Source organism: Geotrypetes seraphini, chromosome 10 (genome assembly GCF_902459505.1).
Source record: "Geotrypetes seraphini chromosome 10, aGeoSer1.1, whole genome shotgun sequence".
Lineage (NCBI taxonomy): Eukaryota > Metazoa > Chordata > Amphibia > Gymnophiona > Dermophiidae > Geotrypetes > Geotrypetes seraphini.
In genome coordinates, this window is record NC_047093.1 from 31,314,048 (window position 1) to 31,341,159 (window position 27,112).

Genomic DNA, 27,112 nt, shown 5'->3' on the forward strand with positions numbered 1-27,112 from the left:
ACTGATCTAACCTCACGTGCTTTTCTGCATCTGCACGCAATTGGACTCCACATCACAATCGTGTACAGATGCAGGAAAGCGCTTGCATGAGGTTACAGCGACCGCCGACGCAAACACCAGACACTTGTGAAGCGGACAATCTCATACAGACCGAGGTCCTCAAAATAGTACCTGGCGGGCAACATGCAACCCGTGGGCCACGAGTTTGAGACCGCTGGTATAGAGGGAGTCATTTAGATATCTAAGGGCTCCTTTTACAAAGGTGCGCTAGCGTTTTTGCACGCATGCGCACGTGCTAACCCCGCACTATATGGAAAATACTAACGCCAGCTCTATGGAGGCGTTAGCGTCTAGCGCTAAGCGCACGCTAAAACCGCTAGCGCACCTTCATAAAAGGAACCCTAAAAGTGACATAAATACCTCAACATCTGTCAAAATGATAAAACTAGAAAAGCAAAGCGGGCTTGGATAGTACAGGTTGCAAATGCATCTAAATATGCCAGACTGTATCTGCGTTTGTATTATTTCTTGGATTTTCATTTGAGGAAGGCATCTGTGCTTGGAAGGAGACAGTGGAGGGTCGGCTACAAATTCCCACAAGTCTTTTCTCTCCTCATTTCCTTCCTGATAATCACAGGAATGCTTCTTTAATTTCCTGTTCTAGGGAATTTTTTTTTTTTTTTTACCTTGATTCCTCCCATATTCGACCAGCCACTGGGAGATGCAAATGACATCTTGCAAAACTCCTTCAGGTAGGTGCTCTTGGATCACATTTTCCTGCGTTTCCAGCTCGTCATCTCCACTAATCAGATCTAGGATCATGATGGGTGGCACTGGCTTGCTGTGGCGTGTCATCAGATTGCGGAATTCATTCTCCAAGGATTCCTTACCTCGTTCAAACAAGAACTTCTGCAGGCAAACAAAGCAAAACACTTGGTCAGTGGTGATCTCTGAGGCCCAGATGCACTAAAGTCAGCGATCGTCACTAAACCTGTAATGACAGCTTTAGCATGATTGCATTTGCCGATCCGATGCACAAAACAGCTTACTGCATGTTTTGCCCCTTGAGCACACATCTTCCGATCTGGCTATGCAAATTAGTTAAAACCCCATGCCAACTAGCCAAGCGATTGATGCACTATCATCGCTTGGCTATGCACAAAACCTGTCAGTAACAGTGTCTGCCTTGTTTTTTCTTTCATTTTTTTTTTAATGGCACAGATATTTTGTGTGTGTTAGATACACAAAATATCTGTCCCATTAAAAAAAAAAAAAAGCACCTCCCCACCACCACCAATGATGGCCCTCCCCAACAACCCCCAACGAACACAGCACTGGGAATCCCCCCCAATGCTAGTAAAAATCACTAGGAGGGATGCCCATTCCCTCCTGCCATGCCAGTCCCCCCCTCCCCGCGTGAGAAAAAAATGGCAGGAGGGATGCTCACTCTCTCCTTCTATGTCAACCACCCACCTCCACCCCACGGCAGTGAAAAGGCAGGAGGAATGCCCATTTCCTCCTGCCACTGAAGTACCTGTGCAAAAGACACCCCCCAAATATCCCCAACCCTCCCTGTACCTTTCAAGGACGTTGAGTGCAGGAGGGGATGCTCTGTCACTCCTCTTCCAAGGCCCACCTGTTCAAAATGGCGGGCCTTCCCCCTCCCCGGTGCATCATGTGATAGGAAGGGGCCCCTAGGACCTGATTGGCTAGGACGCTTAGGCATCTGAGCCAATCAGAGCCTTAGGCTCCTCCCTCTGTATCCTGGGATGCAAGGGGGAGAAGTCTAAGGTCCTGATTGGCTTGACATTGGTTGGCATGAAAGGTGGGAGTGGGCATCCCTCCTTCCATTTTTTTCTCAAGTGAGGGGGTGGCAGTGTAGGAGGGAATGGGCATCCCTCCTGCCGATTTTTGCTAGTGGGGGGTGGGGGGTGGGATTCCCAGTGCCGCGTTTGTCGGGAGTCGTCGGGGAGGGCCATCATCAGCAAAGGGTTGGGGGGGTTATTTTTTTTTAATGGGGCTGATATTGTGTATGTGCAGAAACAAAAATACACCTCCACTTATAGGCATATGATGCTACTCTCCATCCGAAGAAACTTGACTCATCTCATGGAACATCTTTTGTAATCTAGAATATATTGTAATTCTTATTCTCCACCAGTTGTAAATTGACTCAGTTGCTAGGTAACATCTCCTGTGATATTGAATGTACTGTAATTCTTCACTATTACCTGTAATTAACACTTCTCCTGTAATGTAATTCTACGGGAAATGCCCAGAAATCTTCCTTATTGTAAATCCGTGGCTATGTCTATCTGCTGCGATGTTGAACGTATTATAACTCTTCACTGTTACTTGTAATCTACTCTTCTCCTGTAATGTAATTCTACTGGAAATGTCCAGATTCATCTTTATTGTAATCCGCCTAGAACCGCAAGGCACAGGCGGAATAGAAATCCCTAATGTAATGTAATGTAATGTAATGAACAAGAGAAGAGCTGGACAGAAGACTCCTAGGGGCTCATAATCGAAAGAAAAAAATGTCCAAAAACCGTCCTAAGTCAGCACTTGGATGAACATTTCTCAAAAACGTCCAAGTGCCAATAATAAAAATGGGTTTTGGACGTATTTCTAAACAACCCAGGCCTTCATAATGCCGCTCAACATCCAAAGCTAAACGGGGCGTTTCGGGAGGCATGTTGACGGCGGGAGTTGGGCGGGACATGAGCCGGCTTAGACTTAGTCGTACAGCATGTAAAACCGAAAGTTTTACAACAGAGCTTAGACAGAACTTGGACGTTGTGACTTAGACCATGTAAACATGGTCTAAGTCACAAAAACCCACCTAAAGTCACCAGATAAGCACTGCAAACACATAAAACAGACCCTCACACACTATCCCAGTGATTACCAACCCCCCCAACTCCCATAAAAATTTTATTCACAACTTTAAATTTCAGCCTCCAGACCATCATCACCTGGCTACCTAGCATAGGAAAGCCTAGTCGTCCAGCCCAGAAGCAGCTTAAGTCATCTTGGGGGTGGGTTAGGGACCCATAGAAAAGAGGACCCATGCCAATAAGCCCCTGTAATCACCGCATTGATACTTAAACATGTGCACTGCCCTATACACCCCCAAAACCCTTTTTTACTGGCATATAAGTGGCTCCTGAAGCCATAAGGGCTATTGGGGTGGTAGATAAGTGGGTCTAGGCAGGTTTAGGGAACTCTGGTCTTTGAGAGCCGTATTCCAATCAGGTTTTCAGCATTTCCCCAATGAATAAGCATGAGATCTATTTGCATGCACTGCTTTCAATGCATATTCATTGGGGAAATCCTGAAAACCTCTCGAGGACCGGAGTTCCCTACCCCTGGTCTAGGGGATTCTGGAGGTGGTTTGTGGGACTCACCGTGACCTATAAGGGAGCTGTAGGGAGGAGAAGCCATGGCACCCTTTTTGTGAAGTTCACAGCAGTGCCCTGTAAGTTACCCCACTATTTAGGTGGCATGTCTGGGTGTTCAATCCATCACTTTGCAGACCCCTCCCACGTCCAACAGGGCTTGTTCTAGGCATTTTGGACTTGGACGGAAATGTGGTATAAAGATGGACGATTTTAGCAGCTTGGACGATCAGATCGGCAGGACGTATAATTAGACGATTTTCGAAAGTAAAAAAAAGTTGGACGTCTCTTTCGAAAATGTGTCTGAGGTTCTTTTTAACTTTGGACGACTTGCGAGGTGGACGTAAACGGACTTAAGACGTCCCTTTCAATTATGCCCCTCCACCTGTATTGCTCTCATTCTTGTCACCATTTCTCACCCATTCCGTAACCTCTCCATATCTAACGCCCTCAGGACATGCTCATGTGACATAAAACTAGGCTAGCTGCTGAACACTAGCCCAGGATTGTGCATGGTGGTGTCCTTCTGGCAACGTACCACTCTGTTCAGCTCCGGACTGTCTGGATTGTTGTCCTGGAAATATTCCACGGCTTTCTGGATTTTTGCAATGCAGCACAGGTACTCCTCAAGTCTTCCAGAAGGGCTGAAAGGTAATAGAGAATTAAAAGCCAATGTGCATGCTAAGTGCAATCACCGCGGTGTTGGGATGAAGATGGGTAAAATTGTTTTGTGTTTACTATTAATGGTTTAATTTTGTCCCTTGGACAAGGGTTATGGAACTCCACCCCTCCTTGAGTGCATGGCATTTAAGAATGGAATTAATTAGAGGAGGTATTGGATATCAGGTGGATAACAAACTGTTCTAGATGAGTTAGGATGATTTGATTTTGTGTATTTGTATTTCTTGGGTATGTCTCTGTTTTAGATTAATTTTTATTATTTATGTTTTATTGGAAACCGCAGAGAATTTTGGATTATGTGGTAAATCAATAAAATAACCACCCCCACCCCCCTTTTTACAAAGCCGCATTAGGCTTTTTTATCGCAAGCTGCAATGGTATTCGCTCCAATGTTCATAGCAATTCAATAAGCATCGGAGCTAATGCCGCCATGGCCAGCAATAAAAAAAGCCTAATGTGGCTTTGTAAAAGGGGGGGTGGAAATAAAATAAAAGCACCCTTTTATCAAGCCGCATTAGGGATTTTTTTTATTGACAGTCGCTGTGGTAAAAACTCTGACGCTCATAGGAATTCTATGAGCACCGGAGCTTTTAGCGCAGCGGTCAGTGATAAAAAAACCTTAATGCAGCTTGATAAAAAGGGGGCCAAAATAAATATAGGTATAACGAGAAAAATGGAAATTTTGGATATATTCTGTAATCAGTAGTTTGCTTTTATGTAGTTTTGTAACTTTTCTTGTGTGACTAAAATAAAATAATAATTTTTTTTAAAGCCAAAGTGCAAGTATGAAGCACAAAGGACAGATCTAGCGCCATGAGCCATTAAAAAAAAACCAAAACCAGAAAGCAGATGAGAGTACACTTCCCACTCCATATTCGCAGTTTCTGTATCTACGGATTCACTTATTCACGATTTTAAATCTAAAATTCCTTTTTTTTTGGCTATTTTAAGCCCTGTAAGCCCCCCCTTAAGCCTTTTACCTGGTAGTCTAGTGGGTTTTCGGGGCAGGAGCGATCTTTCCACGCTCCTGCCCCGTGCAGATCGCTCACAGGAAATGGCTGCCTTGAGCCCCCGTAGTCTCTCGAGCCATTTCCTGTGAACGATCTGCATGGGGCAGGAGTGCGGGAAGATTGCTCCCTGCCTGAAAACCCGCTAGACCACCAGGTAAGGCTTAAAGGGGGGTTTTCAGGGATTAAAATAGCTGGGCGAAGCGGGGGTTAGGGGCAGAACCGGCCCGAATATTATTCGCGGTTTTTAAAAAATATTCGCAGGCCGGTTCTGCCCCTAACCACCGCCAATACGGAGGAGGAAGTGTAAATCCAACTAGCCAAGCCCCAACCTTCGAGAGAAATTTACAGAGATTTTTTAATGCAGTGGAACCTGCACTAAATAATGACATTGTAGTAGAGGAAACAGGGACAAGAAGACATACATTTAAGTTCTCTGGTTATCACTCATTGGTCTAAATCATATTTGTATGTTCATTTGCAAATATTTTGGTATTTTACAAAATCCACTTTGTTATCACAATTTCCAAATGTTGTTCTATGGTTCTCCATCTCGGTGGTTCCCAAGCCAGCCCTTGGGACACACCCATCCAAGCGGGCTGGCAAGATATCTACAATACAAAAGCAGTATAGAAAACACCATACAGCTATAGAGAAAGGCCAGCCATTCTAAATTAGAGAATGACATGGGGAAAAATTCTGTCCCCGTCACCGCCCCGTCCCTGGACCACCATCCTCTGCACCGCCCCGTCCCCGCTGTCCCTTCCACCGCCCCGACCCCGTCTCTGCCGTCCCCTTCACCGCCCCGTCACCGCCCCGCTGTCTCTTTCACCACCCCGGCCCCGTCTTCAGCGTCTTCTCCTCTCCATCCCCCCAGCCCCAGCACCCTTCACACGGTCCAGCAGCTCCCTCCCGCCGGCCAGCCATGCATTTCCCTCCTTTTCCCTTACCTTTTCTTCTTAAAATGGCGATTTCTATAAGGCTACGAGCTGTATTACAGCTGGAGCCTTGAAGTCGCGTCGGGTTACCTGCTAGAAATCTCCTCCGATGCAACCGTAAACAGGAAGTTGCGTCAGAGGAGACTTTTACCAGCAGGCAACGCAACACGACTTCAAGGCTCCGGCTGAATACAGCTCGTAGCCTTATAGAAATCGCCATTTTAAGAAGAAAAGGTAAGGGAAAAGGAGGGAGGGAGATACATGGACGGACGGCGGGTGAGAGTGGGCTGCCAGTTGGAACGCTCGGTCACCGCCCGTTTTAGATTGTTCACCGCCCCGTGCTACCATTCACCGCTTCACGGGGCAGTGAATGGCCTTGTCCCCGAACTTGCGGTGACCATTTTTTTTTGGTCACCGTTTTTGCGGGTTACCCGCGGCTAAACGTGGCTAGCCGCGGGTAACCGCCACCGTGTCATTCTCTACTCTAGATGTCTCACGTTTTCAAAAAAAGTGGAGAAACCTCAGATCACTTCGTCCCAACAACTCTGTCCAACAGTCCTGTTTAGGGATTCCAACATAATCACAGGTCTCAGAAAAAACTCCACTGAAAACCTCATATCTTTATCAGAGTAGCAATAAATTTATCTTCATAGCTGTAACCTGGGGTTGCTTGAACTTCTCCAGTCCAGGCTGGTTTCGAAGTGGCATTTCAACATAATCACAGGTCTCAGAAAAAACTCCACTGAAAAACATATATCTTTATCAGAGTGGCAATAAGCCTATCGTCATAGCTGTAACCTGGGGTTTCTTGAACTTCTCCAGTCCAGGCTGGTTTCGAAGTGGCATTTCTCAACAAAGTTTTTCACTTGCAACTGGTGAAAAAATCCCAAGCCGGACTGCGGCCCTGTTTCGCAGGCACTTTTTTCAAGAGCCAGGCACAGTCATTCAGCCGGTCACAAAATTACAACTCAAGCAAAAAAGTCCAGAAAAAACAAGTCGTGCCTAGTTGTGCCTAGCCCTTGATAAAGCTCTTTCGAAATAGGGCCGCTGTCGGGTTTGGGATTTTTTTTTCATCAGTTGCAAGTGAAACTTTGTTGAGAAAAGGATTGGAGAAATTCAAGAAACCTCAGGTTACAGCTATGAAGATAGGCTTATTGCTACTCTGATAAAGATATATATTTTTCAGTGGAGTTTTTTCTGAGACCTGTGATTATGTTGAAATCCCTAAACAGGACTGTTGGACTGATTTGTTGGGACGAAGTGCTCCGAGGTCTCTTTTTCTCCACTTTTTTTTTTAAACTTGAGACATCTATTTATTTTTAAAATTTCTATACCAGTTTTTCCAAAACGGTTTACAAAAAGTTACATACATAAAATATTATAAAAAATCAGAACATAAACAGAAAGATTCAGGGCTCTTTTTACAAAGCTGTGTTAGGGCTTTAACGCGCAGAATAGCGCGCGCTACATTGTCCCGGTGTTAGACCTTAACGCCAGCATTGAGCTGGCGTTAGTTCTAGCCGCATAGCGTGCGGTAATTTCCTGCGTGCGCTAAAAACACTAGCGCACCTTAGTAAAAGGAGCCCTCAATCGTTACATAAAGTCAATTGCTCAAACAAATGCATCTACAAATAGTTGTGTTTTTCACATTTTCCTCTACTTTTTCGAATTTGACCAACAAGGCTATTCCACAACTTAACTCCTGCACATGTGAAAGTCATGGCATTCATTTGCACATATTTAGGATTAGCCTTCGTTTTCAGCAATGCTGAACTTTCAGAGTTCTAGAGTGGCTGGCCTTTCTCTAAGCTGTATGATGTTTTCTATACTGATTTTGTATTGCTGATTTATAGGATTCGAGTTCTTGGGTTTTGCTTTGTTAACCCTTTCAGGACCATAAGGATCGTAGGCCAATTTTTGTGGTTTTGATGACATTTTTATGGTAAAAAGGGCTTGCAGATGCCAAAAAATTGATTTTTTTTGTGAAATATCATTATTTTTATTTAAAAAAAATCACACTTCTGGCTTATGGACAGTGTGGCAAGTGAATCTTCTCGTCAATCTGGCAACGACGCTAATGAATGAATGTCGGAACCAGTTTGTTTACATAAAGGCAGTATCATATGGAATCCGTACATATCAAATTTAGAACTGTAGACTATCCCAATCAAAATTTATAGGATTTTAAAGTTATGGGACAAATATGTCCCTTGGTCCTGAAAGGGTTAACAAGATATCTACAAGACAGATTTACCTACAAGTGAAACAGTATGCAAGGAAATCTCTCTCTGTATCCAAATAGGATGGTAATAGATGTGTGACAACCTACTAGCAACGCAGGCAGCGAAACTAGACCCCTCCATCTTTAACTTACTGACAGCAACATGCGACTTCAAATCATTTTGAAAAGAAATCAAAACCCTGCTATTCAAAAAATTAATTCAGATATTTTAACCCCCCCTGTCTTTCCCCCCTCCACCTTCCCTCCCCTGTAAAATTCCCCCTCAAATTTTTACTCCTCTTGTAACTCCCATTCATAGACTCAACTATGTAACCAGCCCCCTAAATTGTAATTTCCCCGTAAATGTCCAGTTTTTCTTCTGATGTAATCCTCAAACTTCTACCCATCCCTTAAGTTCTCCCAAAGACTCAATTTATATTACCAGCTCCCTAAACTGTAATTTTTCCTGAAAATGTCCAGTTATCTTCTGATGTAATCCGCCTAGAACTGCAAGGTACAGGCGGAATAGAAGTCACTAATGTAATGTAATGATAAAATCCAACACGAGTGTAGATTTTCTGCTAGAAATCTCTATGCATGTTCACGAGGAATAGCCTGAAACCCTGAACAGACTGGTATTTCTGGGGACCGGAAGTTGCATACCCTTCCTTGATGACCTTCTCGGTGTCTTTGGCCACGTGGTAGTAGCTGATGACATGGTCCAGGCAGGACAGAGTCTTGTCCACATTCTCCTGCAGCCGCTGTAAGTTCTCTGTCTGTTTGTGCACAGGGATAATAGAGTTTTCAAGTTTCATGAGCCGGCTCTCAAAGGAGGAGAGGATGGAAACCTGAAAGTAGGAATCAGTGGACTTATTAGTGGACGACAGAAGAAAAACCTAGACAAAAGCAATTGGCCAGGAGCTCCAGAACTCCTGTGCAACCACCAGCCAACACACAGTATACCATGATCTCAAATATGCTGTGAGCTAGAATTAGACAGCAGTTAAAATAGCCAAGACCTATTTTAATTGTAACACCGTATTTCCCCACATATAGGCCACCCCCTTGTATAGGCCGCAACCATGTTTAGGCTGCAGCAAATGGCGATCTATGTTTTAAAATTGGTAGATAAGCCGCCCTATGGTATTAGCCTTGGCTGCCGGCTGCCTCCTCGAATCTCCAGCAGTGCAGGACAGTTGCGATCTTTTCGGCATTCAGCCTGGCCCCGCAACACTTGCTGAATGGCTGCCGTCAGTTCTTGTGGGACTCACGAGAATCGACGGCAGCCTTTCAGCAAGCGGTGCAGAGCCAGGCTGGATGCCAAAAAGATCACAACTGCCCTGCACCACTGGAGATTCGAGGAGGCAGCCGTCCAGCGAGGGACGTATTTAAGGGGGGATTTTTAAAAGGTACCAGGGGTGGGTAGGATGATTTTAAAGGTTTAGATAGGCCGCCGCATTTAAGTAAGCCGCACCCTATAGACAGGTTTGTAAAACCCATGTATATTCTCTGAACCCAGATTTCCAAAGTGTTACACAGCTCTAAAAGGTTTGCCAACGCTGTCCCACTTCTGATTAAGGAGGACTGGTTTCCCACTGCAGCATGTCTCAATGTTCTCTGTTTGCGCTCACTATACAGCAGTTTCACATTATCTGGCAGTGCTTCTGGCTCCCTTTAATTTATTTATTTATTTTAAATTATTTATAACCCGCCTCTAGACAAATCTAGGCAGGGAATAATAATCACGTACAAAATCACACAAAAAAATTCAAACAAATTCAGCGCAATAAAAATTCCCTTGAGAGCACTCAAGATTGTGTCAAGACAAGGAGGACAAATGCAAAGTGATGTACATTGGGAAGAACAATCCAAATCATAATTATCAGATGCTAGGGACCACTTTGGGGGTCAGCCCTAAAAGAAAAGCTTCTGGGTGTCATTGTAGACAATACGCTGAAGCCTTCCACCCAACGTGTGGCGGCGGCAACCGAGAAGGCAAACAGGATGCTAGAAATTATTAGAAAAGGGATGGTTAACAAGACTAAGAATGTTATAATGCCTCTGTATCGCTCAATGGTGCGACATCACCATGAGTACTGCGTTCAGTTCTGGTCTCCTTATCTCAAAAAAACATATAGTGGCACTAGAAAAAGTTCAAGTTGATAAAGGAGATGGAACTCCTCTCATATGAGGTTAGGGCTCTTCAGCTTTGAAAAGAGATGACTAAGGGGAGAAATGATTTAAATCTACAAAATCCTGAGTGGTGTAGAATGGGTACAACATTTGAAGTTAAAGAGTTATACTTTTAAAACCAATAGCAGGAAATATTTTTTCACTCAGAGAATAGTTAAGCTCTGGAACGTGTTGCCAGAGGATGTGGTAAGAGCAGTTAATGTAGCTGGTTTTAAAAAAGGTTTGGACAAGTTCCTGGAGGAAAAGTCCATAGTCCCCTGTTGAGACAGACAAGGGACATTAGCATGGAATGCTGCTATTATATGGGTTTTTGCCAGGTGCTTGTGACTTGGATCAGCCTCCGTGAAGATGGATACTGGGCTAGGTGGACCATTGGCCTGAATCAATAAGGCTGTTCTTATGTTCCTACCACACCTACTCTCTCTAGAATCAGATTAGAGCTTATGTACGTATCTCACACCTACGCTTTAGAATTCACTGCCTCATGGGTGGGGGGAGGGAGAGGAACACTAGAGAGTCTGGGCCAAATAAACATTTAGATCCCAGAAACATTCTGTCCGCTTTTCAGACCGTGGGAGATAGTTAGCTGTCTCCCGCAGCCCATGGCAAACCTGGAAATTCAATGCCAGCATCGTATCAGGCAACCACCATTGAATTTCCAGTTTAAATTTGGCTGGCTGAGATATAGCCAGCTAAGCCAATATTCATCAGCTGGCCAGCTAAATCCTAGGTCTATCTGGCTGCTGAACTTAGACAGTGAGCCACTGAATGTTGGTGGTGGCTGGCTATGTGGTACAACATAGCTGGTCACCAGGCTATCCACTGAACAGGATATTCAAATGGGAGGCAGAAGGCGATCTCCCACTGAATATTGGCTATGTGTTACTTAGCTGGCCAGGAACCGTCCCGGCTGGCTAAATAGTGATGAATATCGGGTCCACTATCTTTAAATTATTTTTGCTATTCTGGTTGAATTAAAATTGGTAAATTCTTCAGATGGAAGATGGCTAAACCACCTAAAACTGATTTCTTAGCAGAGAGATCACAAACTGGTTAAATATCCAAAATGTGAGACCCCCATCCCTCCCAAATGGCTCCAGCATCTGGCACTCAGGTGATCCTGCATAAGAACTGGGACAGACCTAAGGCCCATAAAGCCCAGTAACCTGTTTCCAACAGTGGCCAATCTAGGTCACAAGTACCTGGCAAGATCCAAAGAGTAAAACAGATTTTATGCTGTTATCCTAGAAATAAGCAGTGGATTTTATAAGTTCGTCTTAATAACGGCTTATAGGCTTTTCTTTTTGGGAAATTATCCAAACCTTTTTTAAACCCTGCTAAGCTAACTGCTTTTAACACATTCTCTAGCAGTTAATTATACAGTTTAATTACATGCTGAGTGAAGAAATATTTTCTCTGCTTTGTTTTAAATTTACTACTTAGGCCCTGATGGCAGGAGTTCTTCACATTAAGGTGATCTAGAAAGGCATGATGGAAGTTAAAACAGAGCTAAGGGAGTTGAAGAAACAGCTTAACTCCTTGCATTGAAAAACAATACTAATGGAGCAAAGGCTTCACTAGCTTTAGAGAACAAATATTATAGCACCAGAGCAAAAAGCTTCTGGTCCCAGAATTAGTTTAGTTTATTTCACTTCATATATCGCTGTCTGAATAACCCATCACAACGGTTTACAAATACAACATAATAATATAACAGTACAGTATATAAAAGAAGAAAAGAAAATTACATCAATAAAATCAATAGAGAATACAAAGAAATACTGTCAAGGTCTATACACCTGCTGAGACACAGAGTCCACTGCTGTCTTCTTCATTAGAGGACTTCAATAACATAACCTGACTTAACAGTAGGGTTCTAAGTTTGCCAGAGGGGATAGAAGAGGTATTCTCAACTCAGTCCTTGGGCCAAACCTAGTCCCATTGGGTTTTCAGGATATCCACAATGAATATGCATGAGAGAGATTTGTATGAACTACCTCAACTGCATGCAAATCCAACTCATGAATATTCATGAGTGTGCCCCAAGGACTGGGATAAGAATAGCTGGGATAGAAGGTTCTGATCCAATTACCTTCATAGAACACTTATTTGCTGAAGTTGTGCAATCTCAAATTTACTGGGCCATTTGAAACTGAAAAAGCTCATATGTCGCCGGCCTACATTCCTATGAATGTAAAATATCCATGTCTGATTGCTTGGAAAGTTCTACATTAATTACTCAGAGGCTACATCGATATTATGCAGAAAGCTATGCTGGAAATCATTGCCTCAGAAGTTAGGAATGAGATGTGTCCCTCAAAATGAAGACTTGGCTTTTTAGCTTGGCCTTTGTGAGGATGTGGGATGAGACTGAAAGAAGACTGCACTATCAAATGTCAAATTTTACATTGTCTTTTTGCATCCTTTACCTTTTTATTTTCAGATCAAGTACAGCAACTATTTTTTTTCCAATATGTATATCAGTCAATCTGTTTACTTATAGTCAGGGCAGGATTAACCAATAGGCCAAGTAGGCACATGTTTAGGGCCCGAAATGGTCAGGGGGGCCTGATGAAGGAGGGCATCAACATTGTTTTTTCCAAATGGCGATAGGCCCCTCCAGCATCGATCGGCAATGCAGGTCCCCCGATCGGCAATGCAGCCCTCCCCCATCGACAGAAAGTAAGACAAGCAAGCAACGCGGGTAAGAAAGGCAATGGGAACTGTAATTGTGCAAGTGGTGCTGCTTGCCCAAAGCTTCCCTCTGACGCAGCTTCCTGTTTCCGCCTGGGCGCATGGTGGAGTGGGGCAGGGCAGGGGGCCCAGTGTACTTGTGTGCCTAGGGGCCCTCGATGAATTAATCCTGCCCTGCTTATAGTGTCATGTAACCCAATACTCCCCTTTTTGTAAAACATCGAGCTATCTAAAAGTGCATAAAGCAGGATATTAAGGTGCTTATTTTAGAAACATCTAGTCATTTACACATCTACATTACAATATAATCTCGTTATAACGGACTTCAAGAAACCTGGAAAAACGGTCCGTTATATCCAGATTTGCATTTTTTTTTAAACTTTATTTAGTCAACTTGAAACAACGTACAATCAATGAACAACAGTCACTGCACAAGCATATCAGCAACATCAAGAACAAAACTCAGCAAAACATTGGTATGGCATGAAATGATTGCAAAACCAGAACACTAAAAGATGTTCTAAAGCAGCTGTTCCCAACCCTGTCCTGGAGGACCACCAGGCCAATCGGGTTTTCAGGCTAGCTATAATGAATATGCATGGAGCAGATTTGCATGTCTGTCACTTCCATTATATGCAAATCTCTCTCATGCATATTCATTAGGGCTAGCCTGAAAACCCGATTGGACTGGTGGTCCTCCAGGACAGGGTTGGGATCCACTGCTCTAAAGCATTATGTCATACTGTACTGGAAAGAAAAATACTCTGTCATTTTCTTCTGGGCTGCATTTTGATACTATATCACACCGGCACGCCACGCGCCTTATAGGCGGAGCCCACATGTCCGTTATAGCAGAAGAAAACTACAGATAAAAGCGGCTCTGGGAACCAAATTGGTTGGCTGTTATATCCGAAAGTCTGTTATATGCGAGTCCGCTATATGCGATGATTTTCTGTATGTTTATAATGGCGCACGGCCGGGACCAGCAGACCTTGCCCGCTATAGGTTCCATTATAAGCAAGTCCGTTATAACGAGATTATACTGTATATACACACACGCGAGTCAAGAGTCTTTTGTAAAATACAGAAGAAGCAGAATATACTCTGACCTGGACGTCTCAATTTCTCCATCAAGATTTTATGCAAAAATAGAGCTTTAACCCCTCCTCCCCCCCATTTACAAAACCGCAATAGTGTTTTTAGCACAAGCCGGCACACTGAATGCTCTGAGCTGCTCCCGACGCTCATAGGAACTCTGAGTGTCGGAAGCCAGCACAGAGCATTCAGTGCACCAGCCTGTGCTAAAAACCGCTATTGTGGTTTTGTAAAAGGGGGGATGGATATATGTGATAAATAAGCAGATTAAAAATATAACCAGTTATTTAATTGCAGTGCCACCCCCATCCCCAATCCTCCCTACACACAAACAGAGTTAAAATACTGGGCAAGAAAAGATGCCATCTAAAAACATATCAAGAAGGTCCAATCCACAAAGTGGTCTGTGCTTATTCGAAAACATCCTAGCAAGATTTTGTGAGTTGTGGTCTGAAGCAGCCTCTTTGAGAAGCTCATACAAGCTAGGCAAAACAGAACCAGCAGAACGGGTAACATTCAAGATCACCTTTGCATTTTCTGCTAACTTTGATCTCTTCCTGTGGTCCTGCACATCATTCCCCAACTTTCCAAAAGGTCTGGTGTCTCTCACCCAAGCACTTAACTTCATACAAAATCTGGTGCAGCAAAATCCAGAGATATGGGGGAGGGGGCATATACTCACACACTCCATCCACAAGACATAGACATTCAGTATGATCTCATAAGCATCTCAGCTCTATGGAACCACGGCTAAAGTTCTTCCTAAGCACAGGACACAAAGCATGTGGCTTACCATGTTTTTCGTTAACTGATCACTTTTTTCTAGGCTATCTTTGATAAAAGACAACGTCTCTTCATCCTATAATTGAAAGAGAGAATATTAGTCAAGCCCAGCAATGCCATGGAATTCCTGACCACTGCCATAATATCACACAAGAGCAGAGACTTTAGAAAAGGTAAAAAGAAAATAAATCCAATTTTTCCCAAAGAAAAGCAAATCAAGGTTTCAGTCCCTGGAAATGTTGTTGCTTGGGTGTGTGAAAATCTTCCAAGTACGCAAACACAGCTATGGGACTATAAGATAATTATCCAACTATCCAAACAAATACCCCCCCCCCCCCTTTTACAAAACCGCACAAGAGGTTTTTAGCACCTGCTAGCATGCTGAATGCTCATAGGAACTCTAGGACCGTCAGAGCAGCATGCTAGCAGGCGCTAAATACCTCTTGCGCAGTTTTGTAAAAGGAGGAAAAACTCTTTTAGTCCCTTATGAAGAGGTCCTTTTACTAAGTTGCAGTAAGCACTCGTGCGTGCTTACCGCAGCTTTAAAGGGCTTATCATGGAATACGCTGAGGTATCCTGTGGCAATTTTGCAACCTGAATGTGCAAAATTTGAATTTTTTCACAAAGTGGGCGTGTCTGGGGGGTGGAGCATGGGCATTTCTGCACTAATCAGTTATCAGCATAACCACGCACTAACTGATTTCAAAAGCTAGCTCACAGCTGTTATTCTGAACAACGGAAAATTAGCCATTTTCTGGCTTTACTAAAAATGGCCTTAGTGCACAGGAAAGACTTGAGTAAGAGCAAGCTAAGGCCACTTTCGAGTACCGCTTACTAAAAGGAGCCCTAAGTCACATTTAAGGTTGATCAACAGAAAGCTCTAAAAAAAAAATTGAAAACTAATATGTTATGTTATGTTAGTAGACATGGTCCTGCGCCTTGCTGTCACGTAACGAGTGTCATTTACATGTGTTAACTGCTAATGCTAAACTACATCTTCTGAAGTGCAGTACAGCTGCAAACACAGAATGATGCATGGTAGCAACCCTTTCCCTGCATTAGCAGCATAGATATCGTCCCCCAAATGCAGAAAATGCCCCCAGTGACAGCTGCCATGGAGGTTTTGCAACTATGATGCATGTTAACTGCAAAATTAAACCCACTAACTGCAAAACCTAAATACAGTATGGTAAATGGGAATCTCAAGATCTCAATCATTTACCCATTTGTCATTTTACCATGTCAGAGAAAACCAAAAAAACTCTATAGAGTGACGATGTTCCTAAATGGACTTTATTAGAAAGTGTCAAAGTTCCAAAGGTACACTGAAATCATTACATTACTGATTTCTATTCCGCTTGTGCCTTGCGGTTCTAAGCGGATTACAAATAAGAAGATATCTGGACATTACCCAGAGAATTATATAACAGTGATTCATGTACATTCCAAGATACAGTTGATCCCATGGAATTACATAGAAAAGATTCGAGTACTTACAGGGTACAGTGAAGATTAACAGTATTTTCGGGTAACAGAAGAAGATTACCTAACATTGAAGGAAGAAGTTTATTGGATACATGTGGTAGAAGTTTATTTAGGAATCTGGATATTTTTTGGTAGTTATGGTTCGAGGGATTGACTTATGTGTTATTCACGGGGGAGAAGGCATGTATGAGTGGGAGAAGATTAGTAAGTAAGAACGTGGAATCATCCACATAAAATAATTTCATCCACATAAAAATAAATCATCCACATAAGAGCCTTAAAGGACCTAGTCCGCTAGGGATACAGGACCCAACACGGTCCGCGTTTCGACAAAAAGTCTTCTTCAGGGGTCCCTGGGGGTCCTATAAAGGTGAGTACGTGGGAAACAATTGTGTGGTGAGCCGGAAGTAAGACAAGGGACCCCTGAAGAAGACTTTTTGTCGAAACGCGGACCGTGTTGGGTCCCGTATCCCTAGCAGACTAGGTCCTTTAAGACTCTTATGTGGATGATTTATTTTTATGTGGATGAAATTATTTTATGTGGATGATTTCAGTGTACCCTTGGAACTTTGACACTTTCAAATAAAGTCCATTTAGGAGCATCATCACTCCACAGAGTTTTTTTGGTTTTCTCTGGATTTTCTTCTTTGTGGATATTTCGGGGTCAATTCCTTTTGTATTTTACCATGTCAAACAGAAAATAAAAACAAAACACAATGCTATATACAGAATATGTTCTAATCCCCTCCCATTAATTTCTTATGAGGAAAATGTAAACTCTACAACCCCCTTTCCCTAAATCATTGACCAACCTTGAAAAGCCTTATGCAACCCCTCCCCCCAAGAGCCTACCCTATGCAAAATTTAATAAAGCCGAGTCCAGCCAATTCAAACTTATAAGGAGGAATGGACACATTCAAAAACACTCAAGTAGCATTCAGGTTCTATACCATTGTAAGGGGAGTTAAGGGAGTGATACCTTGTGTGATTTTTTTTAATTCTTTGGTCTCACACTTCCTTGATGCAGTTCCTGATAAAAATGGACATTTGAGAAACTATAGCTTGTTCTTTATGTCTTAGTACACACTGCTTAATGATGCTCAAAGAGTTCCAAAGCATTGAGAACCTTTGCTCTACAATTAGAGAGGTCACCAAATGGCACTTCAAAGAGATAGGTTCAAAGAGCAAAATTTGCTTCTATGTATGTTCTTCCAAGCACATAAATTAGCTCAGGAGTTCTCAACCCAGTCCTCAGGACACTCCAAGCCAGTCTGGTTTTCAATATATCCACAATGAATATGCATAAGATAAATTTGTATGCATTGCCTCCACTGTATGCAAATCTATCTCATGCATATCATTATCTTGAAAACCAGACTGAACATAAGAACATAAGAATTGTCACTGCTGAGTCAGACCAGTGTTCCATCATGCCCAGCAGTCCACTCATGCGGCAGCCCTCTGGTCTAAGACCAGCACCCTAACTGAGACTAGCCCTACCAGCGCATGTTCTTGTTCAGCAGAAACTTGTCTATCTTTGTCTTGAATCCTTGGAGGGTGTTTTCCCCTATAACAGCCTCTGGAAGAGCGTTCCAGCTTTCTACCACTCTCTGGATGAAGAAGAACTTCCTTACGTTTGTACGGAATCTATCCCCTTTCAACTTTAGAGAGTGCCCTCTTGTTCTCCCTACCTTGGAGAGGGTGAACAACCTGTCCTTATCTACTAAGTCTATCCCCTTCAGTACCTTGAATATTTCGATCATGTCCCCTCTCAATCTCCTCTGTTCGAGGGAGAAGAGGCCCCGTTTCTCTAATTTTTCGCTGTACAGCAGCTCTTCCAGCCCCTTAACCATCTTAGTTGCTCTTCTCTGGACCCTTTCGAGTAGTACCGTGTCCTTCTTCATGTACGGCGACCAGTGCTGGATCCAGTACTCCATGTGAGGACGTACCATGGCCCGGTACAGCGGCATGATAACCTTCTCTGATCTGTTTGTGATTCCCCTTCTTTATTATTCCTAGCATTCTGTTTGCCCTTTTTGCCGCCACCGCACATTATGTGGACGGCCTCATCGACTTGTCGATGAGAACTCCCAAGTCCCTTTCCTGGGAGGTCTCTCCAAGTACCGCCCCGGACATCCTGTATTCGTGCATGAGATTTTTGTTACCGACATGCATCACTTTACACTTATCCACGTTGAACCTCATCTGCCATATCGATGCCCATTCCTCGAGCTTGATTATGTCACATTGCAGAGCTTCGCAATCCCCCTGCGTCTTCACTACTCTGAATAACTTCGTATCATCCGCAAATTTAATCACCTCGCTCGTCGTACCTATGTCCAGATCATTTATAAAGATGTTAAAGAGCACGGGTCCAAGCACCGAGCCCTGCAGCACCCCACTGGTGACGCTCTTCCAGTCCGAGTATTGTCCATTTACCCCCACTCTGTTTCCTAAGCTCCAGCCAGTTTTTAATCCACGTGAGTATTTCACCCTCAATTCCATGGCTTGCAATTTTCCGAAGTAGTCGTTCATGCCGAACCTTGTCGAACGCCTTCTGAAAATCCAGATATACAATGTCGACCGGATCGCCCTTGTCTATCTGTCTGTTTACTCCCTCAAAGAAGTGCAGCAAGTTCGTCAAACACGATCTGCCTTTGCTAAAACCGTGCTGACTGGTCCTCATCAGTCCGTGTCCGGCAAGGTGATCAATGATGCTGTCCTTTATCAGTGACTCTACCATCTTTCCCAGTACCGAGGTCAGACTCACCGGTCTGTAGTTCCCCGGATCTCCCCTCGAACCTTTCTTGAAGATCAGTGTAACATTGGCCACCTTCCAGTCTTCCGGAATCTTTCCCGATTTGATCGACAGATTGGCTATTAGTTGAAGCAGTTCAGCTATGGTCCCTTTCAGTTCCTTGATGACCCTCGGACGGATGCCATCTGGTCCCGGGGATTTATCGCTCTTAAGCCTATCAATCTGCCTACATACCTCCTCTAGACTGACCGTCAATCCTGACAGCTTTCCATCTTCGTTTCCAGCATATAGCCTGATGGGTTCCGGTATGCTGTGTACATCTTCTTCGGTAAATACAGATGCAAAAAATGTGTTCAGTTTGTCAGCGATTGCTTTGTCCTCCTTTAGCGCTCCCTTTATTCCATGGTCATCCAACGGTCCCACCACTTCCTTTGCAGGTCGTTGCCCCTTAATATTTCGAAAGAACGGCTTGAAGTTCTTCGCCTCCTTGGCTATTTTTTCCTCGTAGTCTCTTTTAGCCCCTTTTACCGCCTTATGGCACCTGTGTTGATGTTGTTTGTGTTTGTTCCAGTTTTCATCCGTTTTTGACCTTTTCCATTCATTAAATAAAGTTTTCTTGTCTCTGAACTAGAGAGCTGCATGGGAACGGGGATGACGGGAATCCCGCGGGACCCGCGGGGATCCCGCGGGTTTCCCCTTTGGGTCATGGGGATCCCATGGGGACGCCCCCTAGGGTCGCGGGGATCCCGTGGGGTGCCTCCGAGGGTCGCGGGGTTCCTGCGGGGTTGGATCGCAGTGCACTCGAGCCGCGAGGGTAGTCTCCTTCTCCTTACCTGCCCTGTCGCAGCACACAGCCGAACGGAAATCTTCCTGATGTCAGCGCTGACGTCGGAGGGAGGGCTTTCTGTCCCCGCGCAACTCTCTACTCTGAACGCTTCCTTCACCTCTACAGTGAGCCACGCCGGTTCTTTGTTCCTTTTCCTCTTGGATCCCTTGTTGATACGTGGTATATATAGATTTTGCGCCTTGGTGACTGTGTCCTTAAAAAGGGACCAAGCTTGCTCTAGCATTTTTACAGTGCTTATATCCTCTTCTTGAGAACCCCTGAACTAGCACATTAAAAATAAATTATTTACAAAAAAAAAAATAAACAAGACATGTACTAATAGAAAAGGTTAGTGGATAACTGAATATCTTTCTGAGGAAAGCCATAAACAACAACAACAACAAAAAGAGTAGATGGCTGAGAACCAGGGAAGTCAGTATTCGAATCCCATTGTGGCTCCATATGATCTCGGGCAAGTCTTCTGGGGACAGGAAAATACCTACACACTCTGCTCAAATGTAACTCATCTCAAGCTAGAACTGAAAAAGGCCTGAGCTAAAAACAAATTTGATAAAAGAAAGAGCACGAGCGAGCACTGAAGAAAATAGGAGTTAAGTGCAGAAGGGCCACAGCTACAAAGAAGTAAGTGACAAGACAGAAAGGATTTGTTGAGGTAACCGCTAGAATGACAGAGATCAAACTAGATGAGTGGGGGGAAGGGGGGCCTTTATCTATCATTACATGGTCCAAAACAAGCAGATCAATGCTCTAACTCAGGGATCTCAAAGTCCCTCCTTGAGGGCCGCAATCCAGTCGGGTTTTCAGGATTTCCCCAATGAATATGCATTCCGGAAACTGAAGAACCATGGGGTGGAAGGAGACGTACATAGATGGATCAGAAACTGGCTGGAGGGTAGAAAACAAAGGGTAGGAGTGAAGGGTCACTACTCCGACTGGAGGAGGGTCACGAGTGGTGTCCCGCAGGGCTCGGTGCTCGGGCCGCTGCTATTTAATATCTTCATAAATGATCTAGAAACAGGAACGAAGTGCGAGATAATAAAATTTGCGGACGACACCAAACTATTTAATGGAGCTCGGACTACAGAGGACTGCGAAAAGTTGCAAAGGGACTTGAACAAATTAGAAGAATGGGCGGCGAAATGGCAGATGAAGTTCAACATTGAAAAATGTAAAGTATTACATGTGGGGAACAGAAACTCGAGGTACAACTATACAATGGGAGGGATGTTATTGAATAAGAGTACCCAGGAAAGGGACTTGGGGGTAATGGTGGATATGACAATGAAGCCGTCAGCACAGTGTGCAGCGGCCGCTAAGAGAGCGAATAGAATGCTTGGTATAATCAAAAAGGGTATTACAGCCAGAACGAAAGAAGTTATCCTGCCGTTGTATCGGGCGATGGTGCGCCCGCATTTGGAGTACTGCGTCCAATATTGGTCGCCGTATCTTAAGAAGGATATGGCATTAGTCGAGAGGGTTCAAAGGAGAGCAACACGTCTGATAATAGGTATGGAAAACCTGTCATATTCTGAGAGATTGGAGAAGCTGGGTCTCTTTTCCCTGGAGAAGAGGAGACTTAGAGGGGATATGATAGAGACTTACAAGATCATGAAGGGCATAGAGAGAGTAGAGAGGGACAGATTCTTCGAACTTTCGAAAAATAAGAGAACAAGAGGGCATTCGGAAAAGTTGAAAGGGGACAGATTCAAAACAAATGCTAGGAAGTTCTTCTTTACCCAACGTGTGGTGGACACCTGGAATGCGCTTCCAGAGGACGTTATAAGGCAGAGTACGGTACTGGGGTTCAAGAAAGGATTGGACAAATTCCTACTGGAAATGGGGATAGAGGGGTATAGATAGAAGATTACTGCACAGGTCCTGGACCTGTTGGGCCGCCGCGTGAGCGGACTGCTGGGCACGATGGACCTCGGGTCTGACCCAGCAGAGGCATTTCTTATGTTCTTATGTTCTTATGAAAGCAGTGCATGCACTTAGATCTCATGCACATTCATTGGGGAAATCAAGAAAATCCGACTGGATTGCGGCCCTAGGGACTTTGAGACCCCTGCAAAACTCCACGAGACCGTTTTCCTGTCCTGCCGGCCCTTCCTTTTGTATTTCCCCTATATGGCTCTCTTTCCTATTTTATAATGTAATTCTTTACATTAATCCTATCGTTCCAGTAGGACCTGTATGTTACCCTATTTTACAATGTACAAACCGCTTAGAAGACACATTTTTATTCATCTTGAAACTGCCAACGCTTCCCCAGCTCTTTTCCAAGCCCCCCGTCCCTTCCCCTGCTCGCCTGCTTCAGCTTCTCCTCGATGGTCCTCTTCCTGGCCGAGGCATCCTCCGTGGGGATCATCCTGAGCCCTCCACCTCTGCCAAACGTTTCTCTCTTCCCGCAGCTTCAGGGCGCCGCTGTCAACATCGCCGCTTCCGCTTCCGGTCCCAGCCCCGCCACTTCCTCCTGCAACGGCCTGGCCCCCTCCGCCATGTTGGTGGAGGCAGACTGCTTGACAGCAGTCATAATCAGACAGACACAAATTCGGGAGCTAAAGGCGTTCAGTTCAAGGGTTAGGATGTATTTGTTTTCTATTCGATAAAATCGAGGGCAGGGTTTGAAAGAGCCTCAGAGTTAGTCCCGGCGGCCATATTGGGGACTGGCAGAAGGGCGGAAGTTAGCCGTATGGGTAAAATGCTTTTCTTATTGAAGAGGCGATCTGGAACTTGTGAGGATTGCTGGTGTTCTAAGAAGAAGCTGTTGATTTATTTTGCTGGCGAGATGTATGCATGAAAAGTTTTGTATAAGTTATATTTTATATTACTACTTTAAAGTATGCGATTGCATTAATTGAGTCACCTAGCCTTTATTTATTTAAAAATTAGTTATATAAAATGATTGTTCCTGACAGTCACCAGTACTACCCAAAGCAGTATACAAAGCATTATGTATAACACACCGTACAAAAACTTAACATAACATAACGTAGCACAAATCTACTACATAACAGTAGTACATCGCAATCGTTTTAGGTGGTTACCCCTAAAAGCAGGGTATCATGGGGTAAGGTCTGTTAGAAATATCTTGATTTCTAACAGGGCTCTGACGTAATCTTGCATCTCCTGTCTCTAAGACTGCAAGAGCACATTATCTTTTTACAGTGAATTCAAAGTCTTCTGAAAAATGCTCCATATACATATATATAATTCTTTGTTCATATATACATATATATAATTCATATATATGTTCATATATACATATATATAATTCTTTGTTCCGTGGTTATCATTGGCTTCTGAACTCCATCCCTATAAAATCCTTACCCTCACCCAAAGGGCATCTTATTTGGGACTACATTCCCTGCTTATTCCCTATTGTCCCTCTTGGCCTTTTAGCAATTCCCCCTCTGACTTTGTTTGGTTTGGATTCTATGCACCAGGCCACATTCTTTTTCTTGGTTCCAGCTCTGACATTCTCTCCATTGGGACCATGTGTGGAAAGTTCCTTTCCAAAATTTCAAAAAGGCTTAAAGACCTGGTTCTTCCCATTGGCCTTTCCAGAAGATTTAGGCTAGCAGAAGTTGGACAGTTTCCTTTTGTATCATTGATTAACGGCTTGGTTTTTGGTTTAAGTGTTGTACTACCACTGTATCCATGGTTGTTATGCTCTCCTGATACAGGCTTTTATGCCAAAACACATCTGTGTTGAATCTTGTGACACTTGATACTGACCTGATTTTGTGTTTGTTTTAACTGACCTTTATAATAAATTGATGTGACTTTGACATCTTGGATGCTCTCCTCTCTTTGGACCTCACTTTCTCTTTGTTACTGTACCAGCTTATGAAGGATTTTACCTTCTCTATATTTAAATTTCAAGTTTATTTCGTATTTGATAAAATTGCTTTTTTCAAAGATTACAAAGCGATGAACAGTAAAAAAAAAAAAATATATATATATATATTTTTTTTTTTTAGGGGGAGACATACAATATAGGGATAGACAGACGTTCATTTCATAGGGAAATCGGGGAAGAACTACAATTTGATTTAGGAAAGAGAATAAAAAAGGATAAGAAAATAGGAGTTATTAGATCGGTACTTGCCTACTTCAAATGGAAATAGTAACTTAGCTAAAGGCAAATTAATTAAAGACGTCTCTATACAAGAAACTTTTTAGGGGTCCTTTTATCAAGCTGCGGTAGGGGTTTAACGCGTGTAATACCGCGCATTAAACCACCTGCCACGTTAGCCACTAACACCTGCATTGAGTAGGCATTAGTTTTTTAGCTGGCGGCGGGGGTTAGCATGTGATGAAATATCCAACGCGCTAACCCCGCTAGCACGGCTTGATAAAAGGACCCCTTAGTTTTGATTTAAATTTTCCGAGGTTCTTTTCTTACCTAAACTGGCAGTAGGTTCCAGGTTTGGGGAGCAGCGACAGAGAAAAATGTGGTACATCTAGTATTTACAATTCATAGGGATGGAGAAGTAAGTAGATTTTTGTCCTCGGATCGTAAGGAGCGAGAAGGAGAATACGGAATAATGACTTGGTCTAGAAATAGCGGCGCATTGTAAAACTTTAAATGTGATTAGCGCCTGTTTATAAGTTATTCTATGGTTGATAGGAAGCCAGTGCGCGTTCTTTAGTAATGGTGTGGTCAAATTTTCTTTTACCTGTAATGATTTTTATTGCAATATTTTGTATTAGTTATAATCTTCTAATTTCCTTTTGTGTGATTCCTTTATAAAGTGAATTGCAGTAATCCAGTTTTGAAATGATTAATGAATGAATTAAAATGTTAAGTGAGGGAGTATCCAGAAAGTTAGCTAGAGATCTAATCAGACGCAGCCTATGGAAACAACTTTTAACAACGGAATTAACTTGATCGTGATAGTTTAGTTTATTATCTATGAAGACAGAAAAATGAGTCAGACAAAGACCACATGGCCTTATCCGAGTCCTGTAAATTGTATATTTTGTTAAGAAAGACAGACATACCAGCATCTGAATGTTTTCCCATGTCAATTTAAGACTGAAACATCCCTGAGGAGACAATAAATTGTGATGAGCAAATAAAAAAATCGTCACCACTAGGTGTCGCCATGGCTCTACCAGCTTCCATATGATATGGGAGCTAAACCGCTCCAGGTGTACTGGTTTACAAACATGTAATATTAAACCTCATTAGGACTAGGAAAAAAAACAAACTATTCCTTCTTGTTTGCTGTAGGTGTAACTTGTTAATCAGTATACAGCTCTTTAGACTAAAAGCATTAGAGAAATGGCAGATAAACCCTGAGCTACAGACTATCCCTAGCTTTCCCCTCACTTATTTATAACTAGGGATTCTCTGTGCCAGCTTTTCTTGAATTCTGTTACTGTTTTTGCCTCCACCACCTTTGGAGGAGACTGACCTGTGTAGGTAGGGAATGTGCATTTGTTTAAAATGTTTCATGTCATTATTTTTCCCCAAAACAACAGGGAAAAAATTTCCAAATTTTGTTTTATTTCAGTATGTCATTAAGAGTACACACTCTTTCTGAGAGTGTAACTTCTTTGCAAACAGTACATACTCTTTTGGAAGCATGTTCGCTCATTCAGAACATACATTCTTAACGTTGCTCCCATAATGGGGAAAACCCCAGCAAAATTAAAATTCTCTTAAACAGCATGGGCAGCGATAATCTCAAGCATCCGCCACTCTTTCGATGGAGAAATATTTAAATTATCACAAACAGTGGTTAAGGAGTTCCTGATTTTTTATTGTTTTAAGAATGCACTAATTCCAAGAGTGACTTGGTCGTCGCACTATCCCTCCCCCCTTTTTACAAAACCATGCAAGAGGTTTTTAGCGCCAGCCGGCACGCTAAATGCTTTGCGCTGCTCCGAGCGTGTAGAGTTCCTATGAGTGTTGGAGCAGTGCAGAACATTCAGCATGCCAGCCGGCTCTAAAAACCTCTTGCACAGAGTATGTTATTTGATCATGTTTCTGCTCAGTTTTAGAGTTTTCTATCAATGAGTTTTTTATGTTATAAATTTTATTTTTTTCAGACTTTATTATGTACGTTCTCCTTTTTGTAAGCTACCTAAAATTGTACTGTAGATAGCATGGGATATAAAATTTTTAAATAAATAGAAATAGAAGACAGGGCAGAGCTTTCACTAATAAACAGGCTTGAATCTGATTCATCTGTGATTTAGGAAAACTATGAAAAATATAGCTGCAGCCTTCTTAAAGAACAAAAACAGTCCCTCACATGGAGAAGATAAGACAGTGCAAAAAAAACCCCAAAAAAAACCAATCCACAGAGAAAGGAAGGGCAGATAAGGAGCTTAATGGGCATCCAGTCTTCCCAACCTTGCATTATATCAAGTATATGCTAATTGATAAGCGCACAATAATATAGCTGTACTAACTGATTAGCTGCCTGTTCTCCAACCCCAGATCTGCCCCAGCGCTAAAATATTTTTAAAAACATTATTTAGCATGGGGATAGCACGGGTACGTGCAAAAATTAGCACAGGATACCTGAGTGCGCATGAACGACTACTTCGCAAAATTGCGAGCCACGGAATTGAGGGGGAAATACTCACGTGGATTAAAAACTGGCTGGAGCATAGGAAACAGAGAGTGGGGGTAAATGGCCAATACTCGGACTAGAATAACGTCACCAGTGGGGTGCCGCAGGGCTCGGTGCTTGGACCCGTGCTCTTCAACATCTTTATAAACGATCTGGACATAGGTACGACGAGCGAGGTGATTAAATTTGCGGACGATACTAAGTTATTCAGAGTAGTGAAGACACAGGGGGATTGTGAAGATCTGCAACGTGACATAAACAGGCTCGAGGAATGGGCATCGACATGGCAGATGAGGTTCAACATGGATTAGTGTAAAGTGATGCATGTTGGTAACAAAAATCAGGATGTCCGAGGCAGTACTTGGAGAGACCTCCCAGGAAAGGGACTTGGGAGTTCTGATCGACAAGTCGATGAAACC

General features: G+C 43.2%; 1 protein-coding gene across 4 annotated transcripts in view; it reads right to left on the reverse strand.

Moving 5' to 3' along the window:
* EXOC7 (exocyst complex component 7) overlaps positions 1-22,542 on the reverse strand; it is an 80,664-nt gene extending 58,122 nt beyond the window's left edge. For all 4 annotated transcript variants that reach the window (XM_033961113.1, XM_033961112.1, XM_033961111.1 and 1 more), the window contains exons 1-5: positions 22,412-22,542; positions 15,024-15,089; positions 8,912-9,096; positions 3,940-4,045; positions 687-909 (exon numbers count right to left, since the gene is read on the reverse strand). In XM_033961113.1, coding sequence (XP_033817004.1) covers positions 687-909; positions 3,940-4,045; positions 8,912-9,096; positions 15,024-15,089; positions 22,412-22,471 — 640 coding nt within the window. In that variant the 5' untranslated portion in view covers positions 22,472-22,542. The remainder of the gene's footprint in view (positions 1-686; positions 910-3,939; positions 4,046-8,911; positions 9,097-15,023; positions 15,090-22,411) is intronic.
* Between the last annotated feature and the right edge of the window lie 4,570 nt (positions 22,543-27,112).